The following is an 18,838-nucleotide window of genomic DNA, read 5'->3' as shown; positions in this document are numbered from 1 at the left end:
AAACAAGGAAAGTCCCAATTTTAGCAATGCTAGTTTGAGTAGCTTTCCAGCTGAGCCACATTTCAGGGGCAACTGTGGCTTGTTATTATTATTTTACAGTGATGTGTCCATACACCTTCAAACCAACACATCATAGTGGTGCTCAGGCTGGGAGTAGGTACTGCTTTCCCTGGGAGCCTTAAATATAGGTCTCATTTGGGTACTCATACTCTGTGCCCATGTAGCTGCAGTGATGTTGAGCCACTTAAGCAGTAGAAAAGAATTTGGCTCAATCAAATCAAAGCTGCTTTTATTCCAGGTCACAGAATTGCAGGGGTTGGAAGGGATCTCAAGAGACCATTGAGTCCATTTCCCGACCAAAGCAAGTCCCCTACAATAGGTTGCACAGGTAGGCGTCCAGATGGGTCTTCAATATCTCTATAGAGAGACTCCACAGCCTCTCTAGGTGAGAGCATCTATTTGGAGGTTTCCTCTGGCAGTTTCCCAAGCAGATTGGAGCAGCCCGAGTCTCTTGCATGCACAGGTCATACCTGAAATGTAAGCACTGCATTGCCCCAGCATCCCTGGGAGCTGACTGCTAAGCACAGAATCATAGAATGGCTTGGGTATGAAGGGATCTTGACAGTGTTGGGTTGGAAGGGACCGTCTAGTTTCACCCCTTGCTGTAAGCTGGTTGCCCCATAGCAGATCAGGCTGCCCAGGGCCCCATCTGACCTGGCCTTCAGCACCTGGAGGTCAGAGATCTTGGTGGGAGGAGAATTGGGACGCTGCTTCAAAGTGCTTTGGAGCAGAAAAAGATTTTTTCCTTTCCCCCCGCTTCCCTGTTTTCTAAAGGAGGTCGTAAAAAGGCAGAATTTATACTAGAAACAGGAATGTGTCCTTCTGTAACAGGAAGCTGCTGGTATGTATTTTTGCAAAGCCACGGAAATCGACAGTGTTTGCAGCCCGATGTGAAGGCTGGCTGTCCTCAGGATTTAGGAGATCTGTGACAACAGAAAACATTTTTATCTCATGTATCTGTGAGATTTCCTGCACTGTGTGACTGTGTCTCAGTGGGGTCTCTGGGGCTCGCTGGGGCAGTGACGATGAAGAAGAGCACATGGCTCAGCCCATGGGAAATTTACCTGTCTTTCCAATGTTTGTTTGCTTGGTTTCTGTAGGCGCGTGCTTTTGTGATAGAATCAGATTGCAAAGGCCTGAAAGTTCTCCAAAAAGCCATTAGAAAAATCTGACCATGATAATGATGGCAGAGTTAAGCTGGGCTGGCTCAGGAATGTAGGGTTAAATCCAGGTTATCTGCACGTGGCCCTGGAGCAAACCCTGAGTGCAGCTCAATTGCTGGAAGTGTTGCATCAATTTTGGAAGCAAAAGCAGTGAGGATTTGAGCTGTTTCCTGTTCTTGTTACAATCAGCCGGAGCTTTTACATTGATTTTTGGTGCACTTCTGTTCCCTCAGTCCACTTCAGCATGAACCAACCTCCTCAAGACTTTAAACCATCTGAGCCCGTTACTGTCTTCCTTGCCTCATCCTTGTCTTGGAAGTAGGCAGAGTAGAGCTCAGTGTGAGCGGTGCTGTCTCAGGAGGAAGCTGCAGCAGCAAAAGGAGCAATGTTCTCTGTGACGTTCACTTCTCTGCCTTCACCACTGTCTTATCGTTTTCCCTTCCTGCTTGTCTCTCTCAAAATAGGTTGGATAAATATCCTCCTGCTTGCCAGCACTGAGGCACTGCGGTTGCAGAAGACCCTTTCAATCCCTGCTTGCAGCCATTCCTTCAAAGTCTCACATTTGTTGTCTGCATGTTGTGCCTTCGTTCAGACTGAAGTGAGTTTTTCCACTGGTGTAAGTAGGAGCTGGTGTCCTCTTACACAAAGAGACTCGTAGCAGAAGTATAAGCTTGTTACTCCAAGATTAATTATGTGTATATATATATATATATATATATATATATATATATATGTATATATTTTGGAAAGAGTAGCAGGTTTGTAGTGTACTCAGTGCATAACCTTTGGGCTGTGCAGAGGAGGATGGATTCCAGGTCTCAATTCCTTGCCCCTTCTTCCTCCAGCCCAAAGGATGGTGGGGAAGTACTGTGTGAAGAGTGGTTGTGTTCAGTCACTGTCCCAATTACCATGCCAAAATCCATCTGTAATCTCTGTATGTTTGTTGTTACAGGGTGGATGCTTGAAAGTGGAGGATAAGGTACCAGTGCCTGGGACCGGTGGAATGGAGGCCTGATGTAGATGGAAAGATGGGTAAGAACTGGATTCCCCTGAAGCACTTAATTCTCTGCAGCCTATTAATTTTGGTTGGGTTTACTACTCATAACAGTAGAGAGGGAGACATTGCCAAGATGGCCTAGTTAAATATCACAGAATATTTTCTTAACTTTTTTTTTCTGCTTTCCAGTGGTGCTGAAATGGGATAAATTCTCTTATCACCAGTGTAGTCAGTGGGTTGTGTTCTAGGTGGAGCCTCTTGCCAAGTTGCCTTGTATTCTAGGCAGAGCACCTTCACTCTGTATTTCTTCACCCAAGGAAGCTTCATTCGAATATTGGTGGTAGGTGGATGGTTGGAATGGATATCTTGGAGGTCTTTTCCAACCTGGGAATTTTGAGATTCACTTTCAAATGGAGCCTCGTGATATTTGCACCTTCCTATGGTGCTGAGGGAGAGTTATTTCTTCATTTAGATGAAGAGTATTTGTAGCTCTGGAGAAACACAGTGATTCAAATCTTATTGGAGTTGCCAAAGAAAATTTGCCTTAACAGACATAGGGAAGTGCTAAACTGTTCCTGTTTTAGCTTGTGAGTAATCAGACTGGAGGTACTGACCCATACTAACAGGTGATAAGTGCGAGAGCCCCCAGCTCTTTCAGCTTCTTATGCTGTTGGTCATCCAGCTTTATCATGTTACTCTTATTCTTCCCAATCCTAGGAGTTAATTGCTGCTCAAATGGCTTTGTTGGTGGCACATGCCTTACTGAGAGCTGTATGCTTCTAGTTTTGGGATTCAGCTGGAATTTTATGCATTTTTGAGCATGACATTGCTCTTTGCAGAGTAAATATTGTCCTCAAAACTACTTCCGAGTGGTCTGTACACCATTTTGCCAGCAAGTGGTAGTCCTAGCAATTGTAGGGATTTCTGCTTAATTTCTTTAGTTTTGAAAAGAGAATGGTGGCTGAAGGACAGCAGCAGTTTCTACCTCACATAGCTGTTAAAATGTAATTAAAACATGGAGCTTGGATGGCTTCCTGACCTGTTGGCCCTCAAGGAAGGAGAAAGCAAAGACCTCAGAAGAATCTTTATGTTGGTTGGTGCTTCACTTTTACATTTGCATAATTTACAGACATTCATCCAAAATGTTTGAGGGCGTATTGAAATGGTGGGGGGAAGAGAAAAGAAAGAGGGAGGGGGACAATCCCAGTGAATTTAGCCCTTGACTCTGTAGAGCTGGTGGGAGAATGATACGGAGTTTGGTGGTGATTTCAATTTAAAAACTGGAAAATGTGAAGCCACAGCTAAGCTGTTTGTCCTCCCTATGGAGAAAGGAGAACAGGAGGTTTTCCCTCATCCTGCCCTTACCTTCCTGTGTTCAGTTGTTTGTTTTCTTGTTTTAACTCTCTATTAACTAGAAGAGAGATTTGGGGGTAAAAGAACTCATCTAAACTCAAGTAAAGAAGGGGGAAAAAAAAAAAAAAAAAAAAAAAAAAAGAGAAAGTCCAGACCTGGTTCTGGGTATAAAAGAATGACAAATTTCACTTTAAAATCCCTGATGAAAAACCCCAGAACTTTCTAGGAGAAATTTTTCATTTTGAAGATGAAAGCCACTTCTATTCAATGCAATTTTATTTCAAAGAGAAGGAAAGCTAAGCCTTGCTCCCAGGACAGCCAGAGTTGCTTTACGGAGGTCAGTCTGAGTCTTGTGTAGATTTGCAATTCTGCTTTTTCAGATAACAGCAGTAGATAACAGCAGGACAAGGGGAAATGGTTTTAAGTTGAGGGAGGGAAGATTTAGGTTGGATGTCAGAGGGAAGTTCTTTACAGAGAGAGTGGTGAGGTACTGGAACAGCTGCCCAGAGAGGTTGTGGATGCCCCATCCCTGGAGGTGTTCAAGGCCAGGTCCCAAATGTCATTGCTTGGAGCATTGGGGCTCATCACCACTAACCCCACCCCTTGTCTGCGTGCTGTTTCCCCCATGTATTGAGATGTGGAAACGTTTTCAAGGGACAAGCAGAGAACTTGCAATCATTTCATTGATTCCTTTCTGGTGAACCACAGAGAGGGTGTGTTGGATGAACTGATCTCTAGAGGTCCTTTCCAGGTCTGCCTTTCTTCCCTGGATCCTATTTATAGTGTGCCCAGTGTCTCAGAGTTCACTGTGGCACTGTTCCTGGACGCACTGTAGGGAGGCTGTGTGATCTTGCACAGAGACCACAAGATGGGAAGTGGGGACTTGTGGCATCTCTGTGGGCAGCACCTCTGACATAGCAGCCAGCACCAGAGCTCAGTGCTGCACACAAGCTGCTTTGCTCTTGCAGGACCAACACAGCATGCCTGCATGTGCCAGCTTAGGGCTAGCCTAGGGGTCCTTGGAACTGTGGGTTCTGTTGTGTAGATATGGCCATAACCACATCTCTGAACATCTATACCTGTTCCCTTCTGTCTGTGAAGGACCTGGAGGCCTTTGTGTAGGATAGGACAGAGGGCTCATTTTCTGAGGGAAGAGGAACTGAACGCACCCTAAGAGCTTGGGGCAGAATTATTCTCATTTTTCTTCATGCTTTGGTGTTGGAACAATCACTTGGGCTCCTGTTCAGTATTGCCACAGGGCAAATATGTAACTGTTGTATTTATATTGAAGCATTCAATTTTTTCTTTCTACAAAAAAGTAGGGTGTTGAGAACTTCAGGGTAGTTTGTAGCTGGAAATGGCTTTTGAAGGAGAAAGTGATGTGTATGGGGAGGCACATGGTCACAATATAGGTGTGGAGAAGCTGAATGTGTGCTTCCCAAGCGCATCACATCTTAGATCTAGAGATGCAGTAGTTTGAAAAGACTGAGCGTAGATCCAAGAGAGACATCTTCATGGAGATGACCCCCTTGCTGGATGCTGATCTTCCAAAATTGTGCAGTATCCTGCACTTGGATACTGCAATTCCTGCTGGTTGGAGGAATAATGAAGTTGTTTTTAACGTGATTGTTGGGTTGCCACATGCCTCTTATTTTGATTTCCTCAACCTCATTAATGGGAGAAAATCAGAGTAGAGAACACATGTCCCAGTGTCTCACCTCTCACTCCTGGCACAGAGCAGTTCCTCCAGCTCACACTCCAGACCTCTGGTCATCTTAGTGGCCCTTTTCTGGACCTGTTGCAAGAGCTCTGTAACTTTCTTTTGCTCATTACCCAACTTTTTTCTTTTTGAAAACCAGGTTGAATTGCAGCAGTTTGGGCACATCAAGCTTTCCAGCTCAGGCTTTGTTATTTTCTAGAGATGTCCAAGTTAAGATGCTTCTCCCTTTCCTAGTGATGTTGTGCCCTGGAGCCCGTTTCAGGTCATGCCAGTCCCTGGGAACCTGGGGAGTAGAGGTTCAGCCCCACATTGCTGTAATTGAGATGCTGCAGCCATTGCTGCAGCAGCAACAGATGAGTAGTTTACAGGCTCAGGGCTGTGACTCTGAGCACTGGAAGTAGCTGAGCTGGGACAGAGAAAGAGGTCTTTATGAGCCTGCAAATAACCTTCACAAGTATCAGAGGCAGTCAGGGGAAATAACTTGCCAAGCATGTTTCTTACTGGATAAACATTTTCTTCCTTTCAAGTGCGCTCAAGAGATGTACAGGTTGTGGGGAGAGGTAATATCTTTTATTAGACCAAACTGATAGAGGTGGAAAAAAACAGGCTGGCTTTTAGGTCCATAAGCTCTTCTTCAGAAGCGGCAGAATTTAAGCAAAGCTGGAAAAATGACTGGAAAAACTGCCCTAGGTTCAGTTTAATTATGTTAATCCATTACAGGAAAAGGTAAGTAGGTGTCTTTGGAGCCAAGGGAGTGGGTTAGCAAAAAAAGCTGTGAAAGGCAGTTGTGGATGGAGGGAGAGAAACCAGGACCTTTGAAGTGGTGAGGAGTTCTGCAGGCAGATGCTAAAGGAGAAAATGCATCATACCATAAAACCAGACAGCTCCCGAATTTTCTTTTTTCCTCCCAGTGGAACTGTGGGCTTAAAAGAATTTCTGAAAATGTGGTTATTTTGGTTCTGTAACTGTTGAGTCCTTGCTTGCATGTCTCCTAGAAGCCTCGTGAGAGTAATCTGCGATAATAAATGGGGGTCAACTGGTTTGTCCAAGAGGCAGAGATTTAGCATGGTTTATCTTGAAGCAGCTCTGTGCCTTTACAGGAAAGCCCTAAATCTTGCTGCTGCATTCCTGTCCCTTCCTCCAGTCTTCCTGAGGGCTGCAACTGGGAGCTGCCCAGTGCAGGAGCCAGTTCATGGCTAGGAAGCATTTGGCAGCTGGAGCGGTCAAGGTTGGGTTAAGTTTCACTTTGGTACTCCATGGGATAAATGCTTGCTCTTTGGCTAAAAGAGATAGGTTTATTTAATCTTTGCTGTGCTTTAGATTGCTTTATGGGCTTTGATAACAAGCTGTTCACTGGTCGAGTGCTACGTGAGGGCTTTCGTCATTCTGGCTGCACTACCTGTGTGTGTCAAGTTGCTTAACAAGGAAGGTTTGTGTTACGGCCCTGTTCCACGGAGAAGTTGGGAGGCACTTAGAGGCAAACGTAGCAGGGGGCAATTAGCTGAGGAAGGTGTTGGGGGAGGGATTGGGTGATGATAGAGAGTGGGTGGTGATGGCACCATGGGGTCCCCTTCAGTCCTCCATGGCTGGGAGATGTGTCCAGGCCTAAGTGACCCCTACAGCCCAGGGTAGCCATGGTGGCTGTGCCTCCAACTGCTTGGTGTTTAAGAGCATCATTCTCACCTCTCCTAGACTGAAGTGAATTCCCTGTAGCATCACTACAGTTCTTTGCTTCCCCTGAGGAAATTCAGAGGACGGTTGAGTTCTTCATTACCTCACATAATGTACCTGAAATACATTATGATGTCCATGTTTATTGGCTGATTCATTCCCTTTTGCTGTTTTTTGATGGCTCTTGTCAATGTGCTGAGAGTCCAAACACTAAACGCTGCATTAGAGGGATTTGCTTATTTGGGCTTATGAGTATTTTGGGGACTGGTTGGATTCTGTCCTTGTGGTAATTGGAATCAGTGATACACGTGAAAGACAGTTGTATTAATAACCTCTTAAAATGATTACTAATGTAGCTTTTTAAAACAGATTCCTGCCTTTCCTCTAAGCCCATTCCTGACTAAGTTAACAGAATCATAGAATTGACTTGGAAGTGATCCATGAAAGCCATCTGGTCCAACTCCACTGCAGTGAACTGAGGCACCTACAGCTCCATCAGGTGCCCAAAGCCCCATCCAGTCTGAGCTTGAGTGTCTACAACATCTGTCCCCTCTTGCAAAGGAATGTAAAAAGAAGAGGTTTTGATCTAAATAAGTTCTGTGACCTGTTGCCTGTGCAATATGGGTCACCTGAAGGATAGCTTATGAGAGGAAGTAGGATGCAGGGACTCTCAAAATGGATTTTACCCCTGAGAAGAGCATCTGTGAGATAGTATGGCAGTGCTGTAAACCTACAGATGTTTCATTGTGCATTTTATGCCAACTACATCGTGTGAAGAACAAGTGTTTGTCAGATAGAATGTTAATAACAGTCAATACAGATCAGGTTATGTAACTTATTGTAATTGAGGAGTGATGGTGCTAAAAGTGTTTCAAGAAAACCCAGCACCTCACAGTGTTAATCTGGGTGAGTGTCTCCCGAGCTGAAGACGTCAGCAAGCAAACTCCTGCCAAGAAATCCTGCATATCAGAAGGGTCTTTCCTCATTTCCTCCTGTATAATTGCTCTGTTCGACCTGCTGAGCTGTGCCCTGCCCTGGAGGAGAACACGGGGTGACCTTGCCATCCCTTGGGTGGGGTTGCAAGAGAGTGAACGACAGCAGGATCCAGCTGCCGGCCAGAGTCTGCTGACTTGCAAAAGGAACATGCTCCATGGTGTCTGCTACAGTGCATAGCAATCTGGGCTGGGAGAGGGTAAGTGGATAGTTTTTCTCTACATCAGATACCAAATGCTGCCCCAGACAGTAGCAAAATGGTTTGTGCATGTGGGTTAAGTTTAAATAGAAGATAATCTGCATCTGTGTCACTGGGTGGATGCATGCAGCAGGCTGTTTTGCTGCAGGTCATTTACAGAGATCCCATTCATGGAGAATGAGCTGCAAAATAGTATTTGTAGCTACCTGTGAGAGTGTCTGGTCCTGTATTTTCTTGCTTAGGGGCTTTTGTTTAGGAGCTTTTGTTGTGCTCCAAGTCATGGCATTGAGCTTGTGCTTCCAGATCAGATCGCTGATATGCTTCCTAGTTTTGACTGGAGCAGTCACTGTAATGATGTTTTCTTACTAATTGATCCCTCTTGCTCTTTGCTGTCTTGATACCTCAGTAGTTTGTATTTTCTGCATGACCTGAATCCTGGTGGCAGAACATATCTGTTGATGGTATTTGTAGGCACTGAAGAAAGCTGATGGTCTGAGTCCTTTGCAAGCTAGAAAGCTTAGCAAGTTTCATATCCGAGCTCAATTTCCCTGCTGGCTTTTGGAGGAAGGGCAGCATTTGTCTTCACAAGAAGGTTCTTTGATACCTTCTTCATATAGGCTTGTACTGTTTTCTTATTAAGATAGCAGTGATGCAGCCTTCACCTTTTCAAGAAAAGGGCAGATGTGGCACTGATGGACGTGTTCAGATGGCATGGTGGGTCGTGTGTTGACAGTTGCCCTCGATGATCCTAGAGGTCTTTTCTGTGATTCTATGGTTCTCTGACCTTCTGATAAAGGCAATGGGCAGTCCCACTTGCTGTTGGTCCAGTAGGTGTGAACTTCTGCTGTAGTGCGTGGGCTGCCATGGAACTGTGGTTTTACCTCTGAATGCCGTGTCCTACTCTTGTGTTTGCTGAGATTTGTTATGTTTTTGAAATTTGGAAGTTTTTGGAATTACCAAAATACTCTTCAAACTGAGACTTTCTGGAGAGCTTCCTGGAAAAGACCGTTCTGTTTAATTCCAGGTCAGGACCCCATGTGCAGACTGCTAAGTGAATTTCTGGAATCTTTGCATACATCAAGGAAGGCCGGATCAAGTTAAGTGCTAACCAAATTTAAGCTTCTATTAATGTATTTAGCTCTGTCTGCAGACTTGTGCAGTCTTGGAAAGGCTTTTGTCTCTCACAGAGTCCTGTCCATAAAACGAGGCATAGACAGCAGCTCCTATCTCTTCCCATCTTGACAGTTCAGCTGAACATCCATTCAGGCAGGAGCTGCCCTTTGCAGAGCACTGAGTGTGCTGAGGTGCTGAGTTTTGGCTTTCAGGTGAAGGTTCTCTTTGGTAATTGGTAAATGTCATTATTCCCCCCTCCAAAAAAAATGTTTTCCAAAAACATGAGAAAATGGAAGGCTGATGTCCTTTGCAGACCAAAGTGAAGACTACTCATGATATAGTCGTGCAGTTTGGTATTTCTTTTCACTATATTCTGTGGCACTTCAGTATTTTTCCACAATGTGTTCAAAGCCTGTGTTTTGACAGGGCTGCCACTGAAGGTGTGACAGTGCTTCTGTGAGGCTTCCCATTCTCTGTTCGACCCCTATAACCCTTCACAGCACTCTTCCCTCTGCCTGGGGATATCCCCTGTGGTTGCATCACCTTACTGAGAGATGGCTTCGAGCAATGGCTGGAATTTACACGGGCACGATGGCTGAGCTGGGCTGGGCCATCAACACCACAGCTGTGTAAAGCACAGTGGGATCTTTAGTGACCACAAGTGGTCACGGCTGTGGTTTTACACTGGATCCATGCAGAAGTGTGCATGGCAGCGTGCAGCCCCAGAGCCACAGCTCCAGCCTTGCTCAGGGGTGACTCAAAACAATACATTCCCCTTCTGCAACACCCAGGATTTTTCCCCAACTTTTCCCAGGCTCGAGCCTGGTGAGTGAGAGGCCGAAATCAGAACTTGTGTTGTTTTACAAGGCTCTGCCTTCCTTCTGCAGGCTGTTCTCTGTGCTTCGTACAGCTGGTGCTTTATTTTTATTTTGCAGTGTTGATGGAAGAAGCTTCATGGAACTACCGTAAGCTGCCTCTTAGTAATGACCTATTAGCAAAGCCAACAATAACAGCACTGTCTAGACCATCTGAACGCAGCTAAATTATTCCTTTGTCCCTTCTTCATTTGCTTTCTCTCCTGACAGCTGAATTGTTTTGGGTGGTCACTATTGACCTTCAGGCTCACTCTTTCTCCTTTGCTTATTTTTGTTGTTATTCACCAGTAAAGCTGCAGTACTAAGACCGAAACTCCAGGTTCCTCTCTGCTGCACGCATAGCAGAACTGAGGCGCTGTAGCAGCACCAGGAACTTGTCTCTGCAGGAGATGTGTCATGTTGTGGCTTTCTGATTTTACTTCGTAGCAGATTTTGCAAGTGCTGAGTCCTCTAAATTCGCATAGGTAGTGCCTGGGACCTGTGAGTCTTAGCATCTTACAGAGCTGGTTAGAGAAAGAGGTACTCCAGTTTAATATAAGAACCTGCCAAAATGGATCAGCACTGTGACCCTATGGCTTTTATTAAAGTCTAAAGTCAACCTTCCCATGTCCATCATAGCTCTGTAGTCACTGCTTCCTGAGTGTGCTCCTGTTTGACCCCTTCTTACCTCTCCTAAGCTCTCGGTACTTCCCTGCAGGCCAAACCTTTGGGAAATCATTGAGACCTTTTGGCTGTGGTCCTTGATCAGGTGGGCGTGATTGATTGAGTTTCATCACAGGAGGCTGATTAAAAGGCACAAAATTGGGGTGTAAATGGGGAAGCAGAGAACAAAATGAATTCACTCTAAGGGAGATGGCTGAAAGTCAGTGAGGAACTGAGGGGCGGAAGAAGAGACGCTGAGGTCAAAGGTCCAGCGTCAAGCACAGTTGATTTTCACGTTTCATTTTTGCTGTCTGTGTAATCAGCTTTTCTTTGTCCTGGTCTTCCTTGGTAGAAATATTCCTGTTTACACGTGGTGCTGGGTAGAGTGAAGGATTTGTTTTACAAGGGTTTCATCTCATCAACCTACAGCACTGCACAGTGAGTTTATACAGAATGATGCCAGCTGGGCTGGGAGGTTGTTCAGGATGAAGGCTTGTGCTGTGCAAGTTCAGAAGGTGGCTTGAGTCCCCAAGTCCATCTGAGCCCTGCAGAATGCTTCACTGGTGTTGTGCAACTTGCAGTTGTTTTGCTCCGGAGCTGCGGCAAAGCCTGGGAGGGTGCCTGCTGTGTAGCCTCCAAGCTGCCTTCTCATAAGGCTAGATCAGGAGAACCTGATCTTTTGTGTCCCTCAGGGTGGGATTCCCTTTGTTTCCCTGCTATTTTTCCTTGGGGAAAGCCATCCATCCCGCACCCTCTGCTTGCTTGAACCAAGCCAGGCCATCAGCAAGCAGCCTGTGACGCTCCTTTTGCTGTAGCGGCTTGGGAGTGGCATTTGGATTTAATTATCCAGTGAGCTTCAGTGCTGGTTTGAATTTTGACTGAACTGGCTGAGCTGGCTGCTCGTTTCCACGGAATAGAGTTCTCCACCCTTCCAGGGAGTCAGCTGGGAGACCCCAAGAGCAGTAACAAGGATGGGCAAGAGGCTCCGTCTGGAAAGCATCAGTCCCTGTGCAAAGCTGACATCAAGAGGACTGGGAAGAGTTGGTTTTGCAACTGATTGTGCAAATGGTGTCCTGCTCCGAGCACGCTGTGGGGTTTTTTCCACTTTGTTTTGGGCACTTGAGCCCTCAGCCGTAATCCCTCTGCTTGTGCTGAAGTAGTGTGCTGTGATAGGCAGATGTTTCATGATTTGGTGGTGGAAAACAACCTTTCCTGTTTCAGCCTCATGTGATGGAATAAGCAGTAAGAGCATGGACATTCTCAGTACATCTCCAGAGAGATCTTTTTTTTCATTTTTAAGCTCAATCCCTTTGCATTTTGCAGAGTGATGGGATTCCCCTCTGCATAAGTATCCAATTGTTGTGATGGATTAATTGTTGCCATAGGCTCATCCTGGACATCTTCTCTAAAATGTAATTCGTGCTGTCACTCTCTTCTGCACTCTTAATCCCCAGTGGTTGGAACTCTTTAGGACATGGTCTGTGGCCTGCAGGGTTTGGGGCAGCTCTTGGGGGCTGTCAGGTCCTTTGCTGGGTGTTTGGGAGGTGTGGAGGGGGCAGCTGGGACACTCACTTGGTTGTTCCTATGTCCTTGTGTGTTAGAGTACTACTATTATCATCAATATCATTATAGCTATTATGGTGATCTCCAGCAAATCCTGCTGTGTTCCTCTGTAGGACGGGCACTGCTGATTTGAGTAAGTCCTAAAACATCTCTGCAGGGCACTGATGCATTAACCAGAGGTGCATCTTCTTGCAGAGGTGAGCAGTGTGGTTGTGCCAGCAGAAGCCTGGCTCTGCCACTGCCTGCTTTAGCCCTGTTGCCCCGTGGCATTGGAGACTGCATTTTGTTTCAGCAAGTTCAGGAAACTTTTGTTGTCATTCTGATTGGAAAAAAGAAAGAGGCGAGGACTGTTGCAGAGATATAGTTTAGGTGGAAAATTCCTACAGGGTGGTGTATGTGGGGGGGTTGTGTGCTTTTTGTGTTTTTTTTTTTTTTTTAAACTTGTCCCTCCCTCTTTCCCCTTCCACAAAAAAAAAAAGGGTTTTTTTTTCTTTTTCTTTATTTATTTATTTATTTTTGGTTGGTTTTTTTCCTACTACAAAATCCGTGTGGAAAACCAGGCTTGTCCCTAGAGGTCCCTTTTACAACCATTCAAAAAAAAAAAAAAAAAAAAAAAAAGTAAATATGGGAAAATTCTTATTCTTTAGTGTTTTTCTGCCTCTTTTTGCTGCTGAATGGAAATAAACCTTTTTATCTTCTTGGTGTTTTATTGCAGCATTTCAGGTTGTGCTCCCTGCCACCTCTGTTATTTTCAGGGGTCAGGGAAATATGGAAGGGGGGAGAAGCTTATATTTTACATATAAGCATTAAACCTATAATTAATAGAACAATAAATATTATTAAGTATATCATATACTCTGTATTGTTGACAAGAGAAAAAGTTTTTCTGTGCTTTAAAAGAAACACTGGCTTTTCGACATCCTTCCCCTCTTTTTTTCCCTTTATTTCTTAACCCAGAGATGGCTCCGGGGTACACAGCACACATGACAAGTCTTCAACTCTTTTTGTCACAGCTTCACTCTTTAATAGCTGCCCCTTTTGACCAAGTTCTCACTGCCTCCTTACAGGCATGCCCTGCCCTAGCTCCTGGTACATCTTTCAGTGCCCGTGGTGGGTACCCTGCATGCAGTGGTTGATAGCTGATTTCAGAAGCCATGTGCATCAAAGGAGAAGTGTTGAAAAGGGAGGAGATTGATTTCATATCCAACGGGTCTGTCAAATCTCTTTGGTTATCAAAGAAACATAGAATGGCCTGGGTTGAAAAGGACCACAATGCTCATCTAGTTCCAAACCCCTGCTATGTGCAGGGTCACCAACCAGTAGACCAGGCTGCCCAGAGCCACATCCAGCCTGGCCTTGAATGCCTGCAGGGATGGGGCATCCACAACCTCCTTGGGCAACCTGTTCTGGTTCATAACACTGGAACACTGGTTACTGCAGAAATCTGAAATATCACGTGTCCTGCCAGTCTTTCTTCTGTTCTGGATAGTTGAATTTGTTGCTTCTTCTGGTGAGTTTCTTGTCTTGTCCTGTGGTTTCTCACTGGCTCTGGTTTTGAAAGTCAGTTATGTCTCTTGAGCATCTTTAATGAAGAGGAGGGAAGGAGGGCATGAAGAGCTGGCTTGTGCTCCATCACTTGCTGCAAGAGCTTTTTGGGAAAGGTTTGTTGTACAGAGCACCATCTTCAACCTAACAAACTGGATCCAGCCCCCTGAACCCTACCTCTAGCCTACAGGCCCCACCTTAAATGACTTCTAAAGGGCATAGGCAGAAAACTTGGCTCTTCAGAGGATCTTTGTCTCTACTGATGAAGAGACTTTCATACACACAGTGGGCTGGGAGGGACTGTGGTGTGCAGTCTTAGGCCTCTCTTAATGGCAAAGCTGGATATCATGACTTTCAGCACATTTGGATGGAATGATTACATATGTGATGCTGTATTTTTTGCTTTACACTGTTAGAGGTGAGGTTACCTTCTGTGCTTCAGTTGTCTGTCCTTCTTTTGCAGATGAAGAAGAAGCTCTGAACTCTATTATGAAGGATTTGGCAGCATTGGGCAAATGTGGGGGACTGCTGGACAACAACAGGAATAAAAACTGTGTCTACTCCAGCAAACAGGTAAGGTATTGCTTGAGTCTGCCCCAAACTCCAGTAGGCTGAAGAGGCAGATAGGAATGGTGCTTACCAGGCTGTGAAAGCAGAGTTTAAATCATAGAATTATGAAGTACACCAAGCTGGAAAGGGCATACAAATATCATGTAGTCCAACTTCTGTTAGATGTTAAATGTTAGAGTAGATGTTAGTTGAGTGTTAAAGATGATGTCAGCAAGCGTTGTGTGGGCTCATAACATAGGAATAAATGTTATCAACATATAAGCTGTGGAACTTCTTTTTGAAGAGCTGCAAAGAAACTGCAGTGATCCCCGTATCGTAGAGGGGCAATGGAGGAGCAGGGGTTAAAAATGATACCCCAAATAATTCCTAAATGTAATAAAAGAGCCTGAAACTGTTGTATAGCTCAAAATCCCACCATAAGGTACTTCTTTCTTTTAGCACTGAATCTAGTTGAACTTGCTACAAGCTCTACAGCTTTAAGACTTGGATTAGTCAAGTGTTTTCTACTGACAGTGTTGATGAAATATAATATTTATCGTGCGCACATTCTACTTCAAATATTTGAAAGATGGATTGCCAACTTCGAGCCGTAGACACCCAGGCTCTTTTGGGAGGAATAATGTCATTCTTATATAAAGTGTTTAAACACTAATTACTATTGTTTATCTTTATGCTCCCAAAACCAAACGTTTTGGCCGTGTCGAACATTCAGAGTTGATTTGGTGAGCAAAAAAGTTGTCCCTTGAGCAGGATTAGGAGTTACTTGCTGACACTGATATAATAGCTAAAGTGAATTTAATGGCCTATTTGTGTATGGAATGAATACATTACCAAACTAAATGTGTGAAGAAAAGATTCAGTTGTCAAAATACCAAGGGGAGAAAACAAAAAATAAGGGGGGGAGGATAATTAGGAGTACCAGGAAGCTTCTGAAGAAGCATTCAAGTAAATCTACTTGGAATATTACTTCTAGTGCTGTGATTCAGAGTAAGCTTGCACTCAATGTCATAATTGCTGGTTACCTAGCAAGGAAGAAACCAAATTGTCATTTAAAGTTGTCATGTGTGTTTTAATGGCATTTGTGCTACTAACAAAGCTTGGGATGTAGAGGCAAAAAGCCCTCTTCCCAAATCACAGAATCCTTCTGGACTTCCCAGACACGTGCAGACGAAAGCACATGCGCACGTAGCATGTCTGTTTCAGAGTGTGCCCTGGTGGTAGCAGCTGTCCAAGTTGAATCACTGGAGTTATGTTCAGCTCATGCTGAAAGAAATCCAAGATGTTTGCAGAACTGACTGGAGAAAGTCGGAGCTGGCTCTGTGCAGCTGCAGGCGAAGCAGACACAATCCAGCACAGCCCTGGCTGGCTCCAAGGGTAGCATGTTCTGCAAGTTGGTGGGTGGGGACCATCCCGAGCCATTTCAGGATGCTTTCGGGGCAGCAAAACTTCTTAAACTTGTCTTAAATGACATTTTTGTTTCCTCACAGCAGGAGAAAATTCCTGCTGTCATTCTTGAAAACTAGCTCTAGACACTGCAGTGATGCAGCTAACTAGCTATTGAGTCAAAATAAGAAAAAGAATAGTTTTCATTGGCTGAATCATTAACCACAGGAGTTTTATAGAATTGAACTTTTTATTCACAGCCCAGCCTTTCCATACCTTCACTTACAAATTGCTAGTAGGGTCATGTTGTGCTTTGCAATCAGTTTTAGAATTGTTAGCTGCCTCCTGCGTTTTGTTTTACTATGTTAGGAGTCAAACAGTTCTTCCACATTACAACACTGGTGCTTAGGGAAGCTTTCCCTCCTTTCTGGTTTTTCTTTTTATCCATAAGCAGATCGGCTCTACCTACACACTCAGAGTTACTCAGAGCTCTGTGATGGAGGAGGCACAAGTAGTCAGCATCCCATTCCGCTTGTGCATCCGGGGCTGAGGACTCAGACCAACAGGCCCCATGGGATGAAGGGCGTTGGAATATGTTGAGTTGTTGCTTCATTTAATCTGACTAGCTGGAAGAATTCTCGCTCGCGGGACGATGGGAGTCTAGTCTGCGAGGTGGGGGGTGGCCATAGTAGGTGGAATTAGTGGGGACTTGGTTCATGTTTGAATCTCAGAAACGTTAATCAACTTGTTTGGGTCTCTTTTATGCTTTTTTCCTTTCTAAGCAGAGAAATTGTGGCGGGGGCAGGGGAAAAATTGCTTTAGAAGTGCTGTTGTCATGCCTGTAATTTGTTGTTCATTTGGTATGCGGTGTTCCTGTTATTTTTTCTGTGATGAGGTTGGCTGGTTGGGCTGAAGGATGCGTTGCGCTGTGTCCTTTCTTGGAGAGGGAGTGTGAGGCATGGGGCACATGGATGCTCAGTTCGCTTGGAAGTGTAGGTGCCTCCCATGAGGCCCTGGAACAGTATGCTCACTTTGTAATACTTGGGTTTGAATGTTCAGTTCTTAGACTTAAAAAACAAAAAACAAACAAACAAAAAAACCAATATTTTGCTATGGAAAAAAAGGTTAACTGAAGCATGGGAATCCTTCAGTCAGCATTCCAAATTTCTGCTGAAAAACATTTTAGACAGGAATGTGTTGCCTAACTATCCTGTCCCTTTGTGACTTGCTGCAGTCTTTTGGTCCACACAGAAACGCAACCAAAACGCTGCCTCATCCCTGGCTCCTGGAGGGCTTCTGAAGTGCTCTCTTGACAGAAGATGAAATCTGAAATCCGGAGCCTGCCGGACAGTGCTGCTGGTAGGACTGGGCCACACAAGAGCCTGGTCTGTGGTGCTATGGGCTATGCAATATTACTTTCCAAAGATATCAGTGGTTTTGCTTCAGACTCTTTATAGAACAAACTTTTCCTCAGGCAAATTGCATGAAAATCTTTCTTTTTTTTAATTTGCTTTCCTTACAAACAAGTTTCAGGCTAAGGCTGAGATTCTGAATGTCTAATGCTACGTAGCAGAAAACAGGAGAAATGAGAGCTGTAGAACCTGATACATGATGTGGAGGAGTTTTGTGGCATAGGTTGCCCATGAAGTTGGCAGCAGATGAGATGGCTGAGCTTGAGCCTCCCAAAACCTGGTCAGGTCTGTGGGTCACCATGTTACGCTGCCTTTTTGGCCTGTGGGTGAAAGATGGATGCCTTTTTCTTTCTGCATGTGAGCCGCAGCCTTTAAAAGGGAGTTGCTTTCTGGGAACACGGAACACCTTGACATTATTAGTTCATCCTCTGCTTTATTATTCCTCCATTATTCTTTTTGTCACTTCTTTATTCCCATTGTTTCCTTTGGTATGGCTGGAAAGAGTTCTTCCAGGCAGGCTCCTCTGTTTTCCAGTCACCAGGGAAAGGGGAAGGAGGAAACGGCAAAACAAAGATACGAGTTATGATCACTAATGAAATAGATGAGTGGGATAAGAAGGGAAACCACAAAGAATTAGAGATCCCAAACAAAAGCATGGAGGAGAAAAAAGCAATTATATTAACTTACTTTGCAGCTGTCTGTTTATATGCGCATCCATTTAACTCTATAAATAGCACTTGGCTGCTAGCAGAATGAAGATGGTTGTCAGTGCTGTGTTCAGTCTAATGACAAGGTATTGGCATGGGCCTCTGTCACAGCTGATGACAGCTAGCAATTCCTCTGCCATGTTAATTTTGATTGCAAGTTCTCTTATGGCAGTAAAGTCCAATATTTGTGAAGAATGTTTTCCTGTGTGCAGCAAATGTCAGACTGACCTAAAAGTTGTTCTTTCAGTAGATTACTCGGTACTCTCTTTTCTTTGGCAAACTGGGAGCGGGGCACGGCTTGTTCGTTATGAGAATAAAACACAGCTCATGTTCTTGGGCTCTCTATAGGTCTTCATGCAGCCTAAAAAAGTAATTTGGCTTTAACACCTCTGTTTTACAACTGGGAAGTGTGAGGGTCTGTAAATACTGCCTTGAAGAAGGGAGTTGCTATGAGGAGAGCTGCAGGATTTTCCTGACTTTGGGAGCAGAAGCAAGAGACTAAGAGGGGAGCAGCATCTGAGAGAAAGGCTTGGCTGGGTCTGGCAACAGCTGCGGAGTCCCAAGGCTCGGGGAGAGGGGGGAGGTTTCACCTTGTCTGTTTTGGCACTGACTTGCATGCCACAAGGTAACACCCATCCAACTGGGGAAAAGCTATGTGTGCCAGGTAGATGGTTTGAGATGAACATCCTGAAGTCCATAATCTGTGGCATTGAGGGACATGGTTGGTGGGCATGGTGGTAATGGGTTGATGGTTGGACTAGATGATCTTAGAGATCTTTTCCAACCGATTCTGTGATTTTTTTTTTTTTTTTTTTTTTTTTTTTTTCTGCTGTGTAAAGCAAAAATGTCTGTAACTGAGAGATGTGAGCCCT

The 18,838-nt window shown here is 44.7% G+C and overlaps 1 protein-coding gene across 7 annotated transcripts in view; it reads left to right on the top strand.

The window, feature by feature from the left end:
• LOC100542691 (mitogen-activated protein kinase kinase kinase 3-like) overlaps positions 1–18,838 on the top strand; it is a 68,003-nt gene that overhangs the window by 14,068 nt on the left and 35,097 nt on the right. For 3 of the 7 annotated variants that reach the window (XM_085226950.1, XM_085226948.1, XM_085226949.1), the window contains exons 2-4: positions 2,176–2,255; positions 9,181–9,252; positions 14,358–14,467. In XM_085226950.1, coding sequence (XP_085083076.1) covers positions 2,252–2,255; positions 9,181–9,252; positions 14,358–14,467 — 186 coding nt within the window. In that variant the 5' untranslated portion in view covers positions 2,176–2,251. Of the gene's footprint in view, positions 1–1,797; positions 1,822–2,175; positions 2,256–9,180; positions 9,253–14,357; positions 14,468–18,838 lie in introns of those variants that run through there. The other 4 variants (XM_085226953.1, XM_085226951.1, XM_085226952.1 and 1 more) reach the window with 2 other exon arrangements.

Source organism: Meleagris gallopavo, chromosome 6 (assembly GCF_905368555.1).
Source record: "Meleagris gallopavo chromosome 6, MGAL_WU_HG_1.1, whole genome shotgun sequence".
NCBI classification, from domain to species: domain Eukaryota; kingdom Metazoa; phylum Chordata; class Aves; order Galliformes; family Phasianidae; genus Meleagris; species Meleagris gallopavo.
Note: the sequence above shows the minus strand (reverse complement) of the source record. Positions and strands in the feature narration are given on the sequence as shown.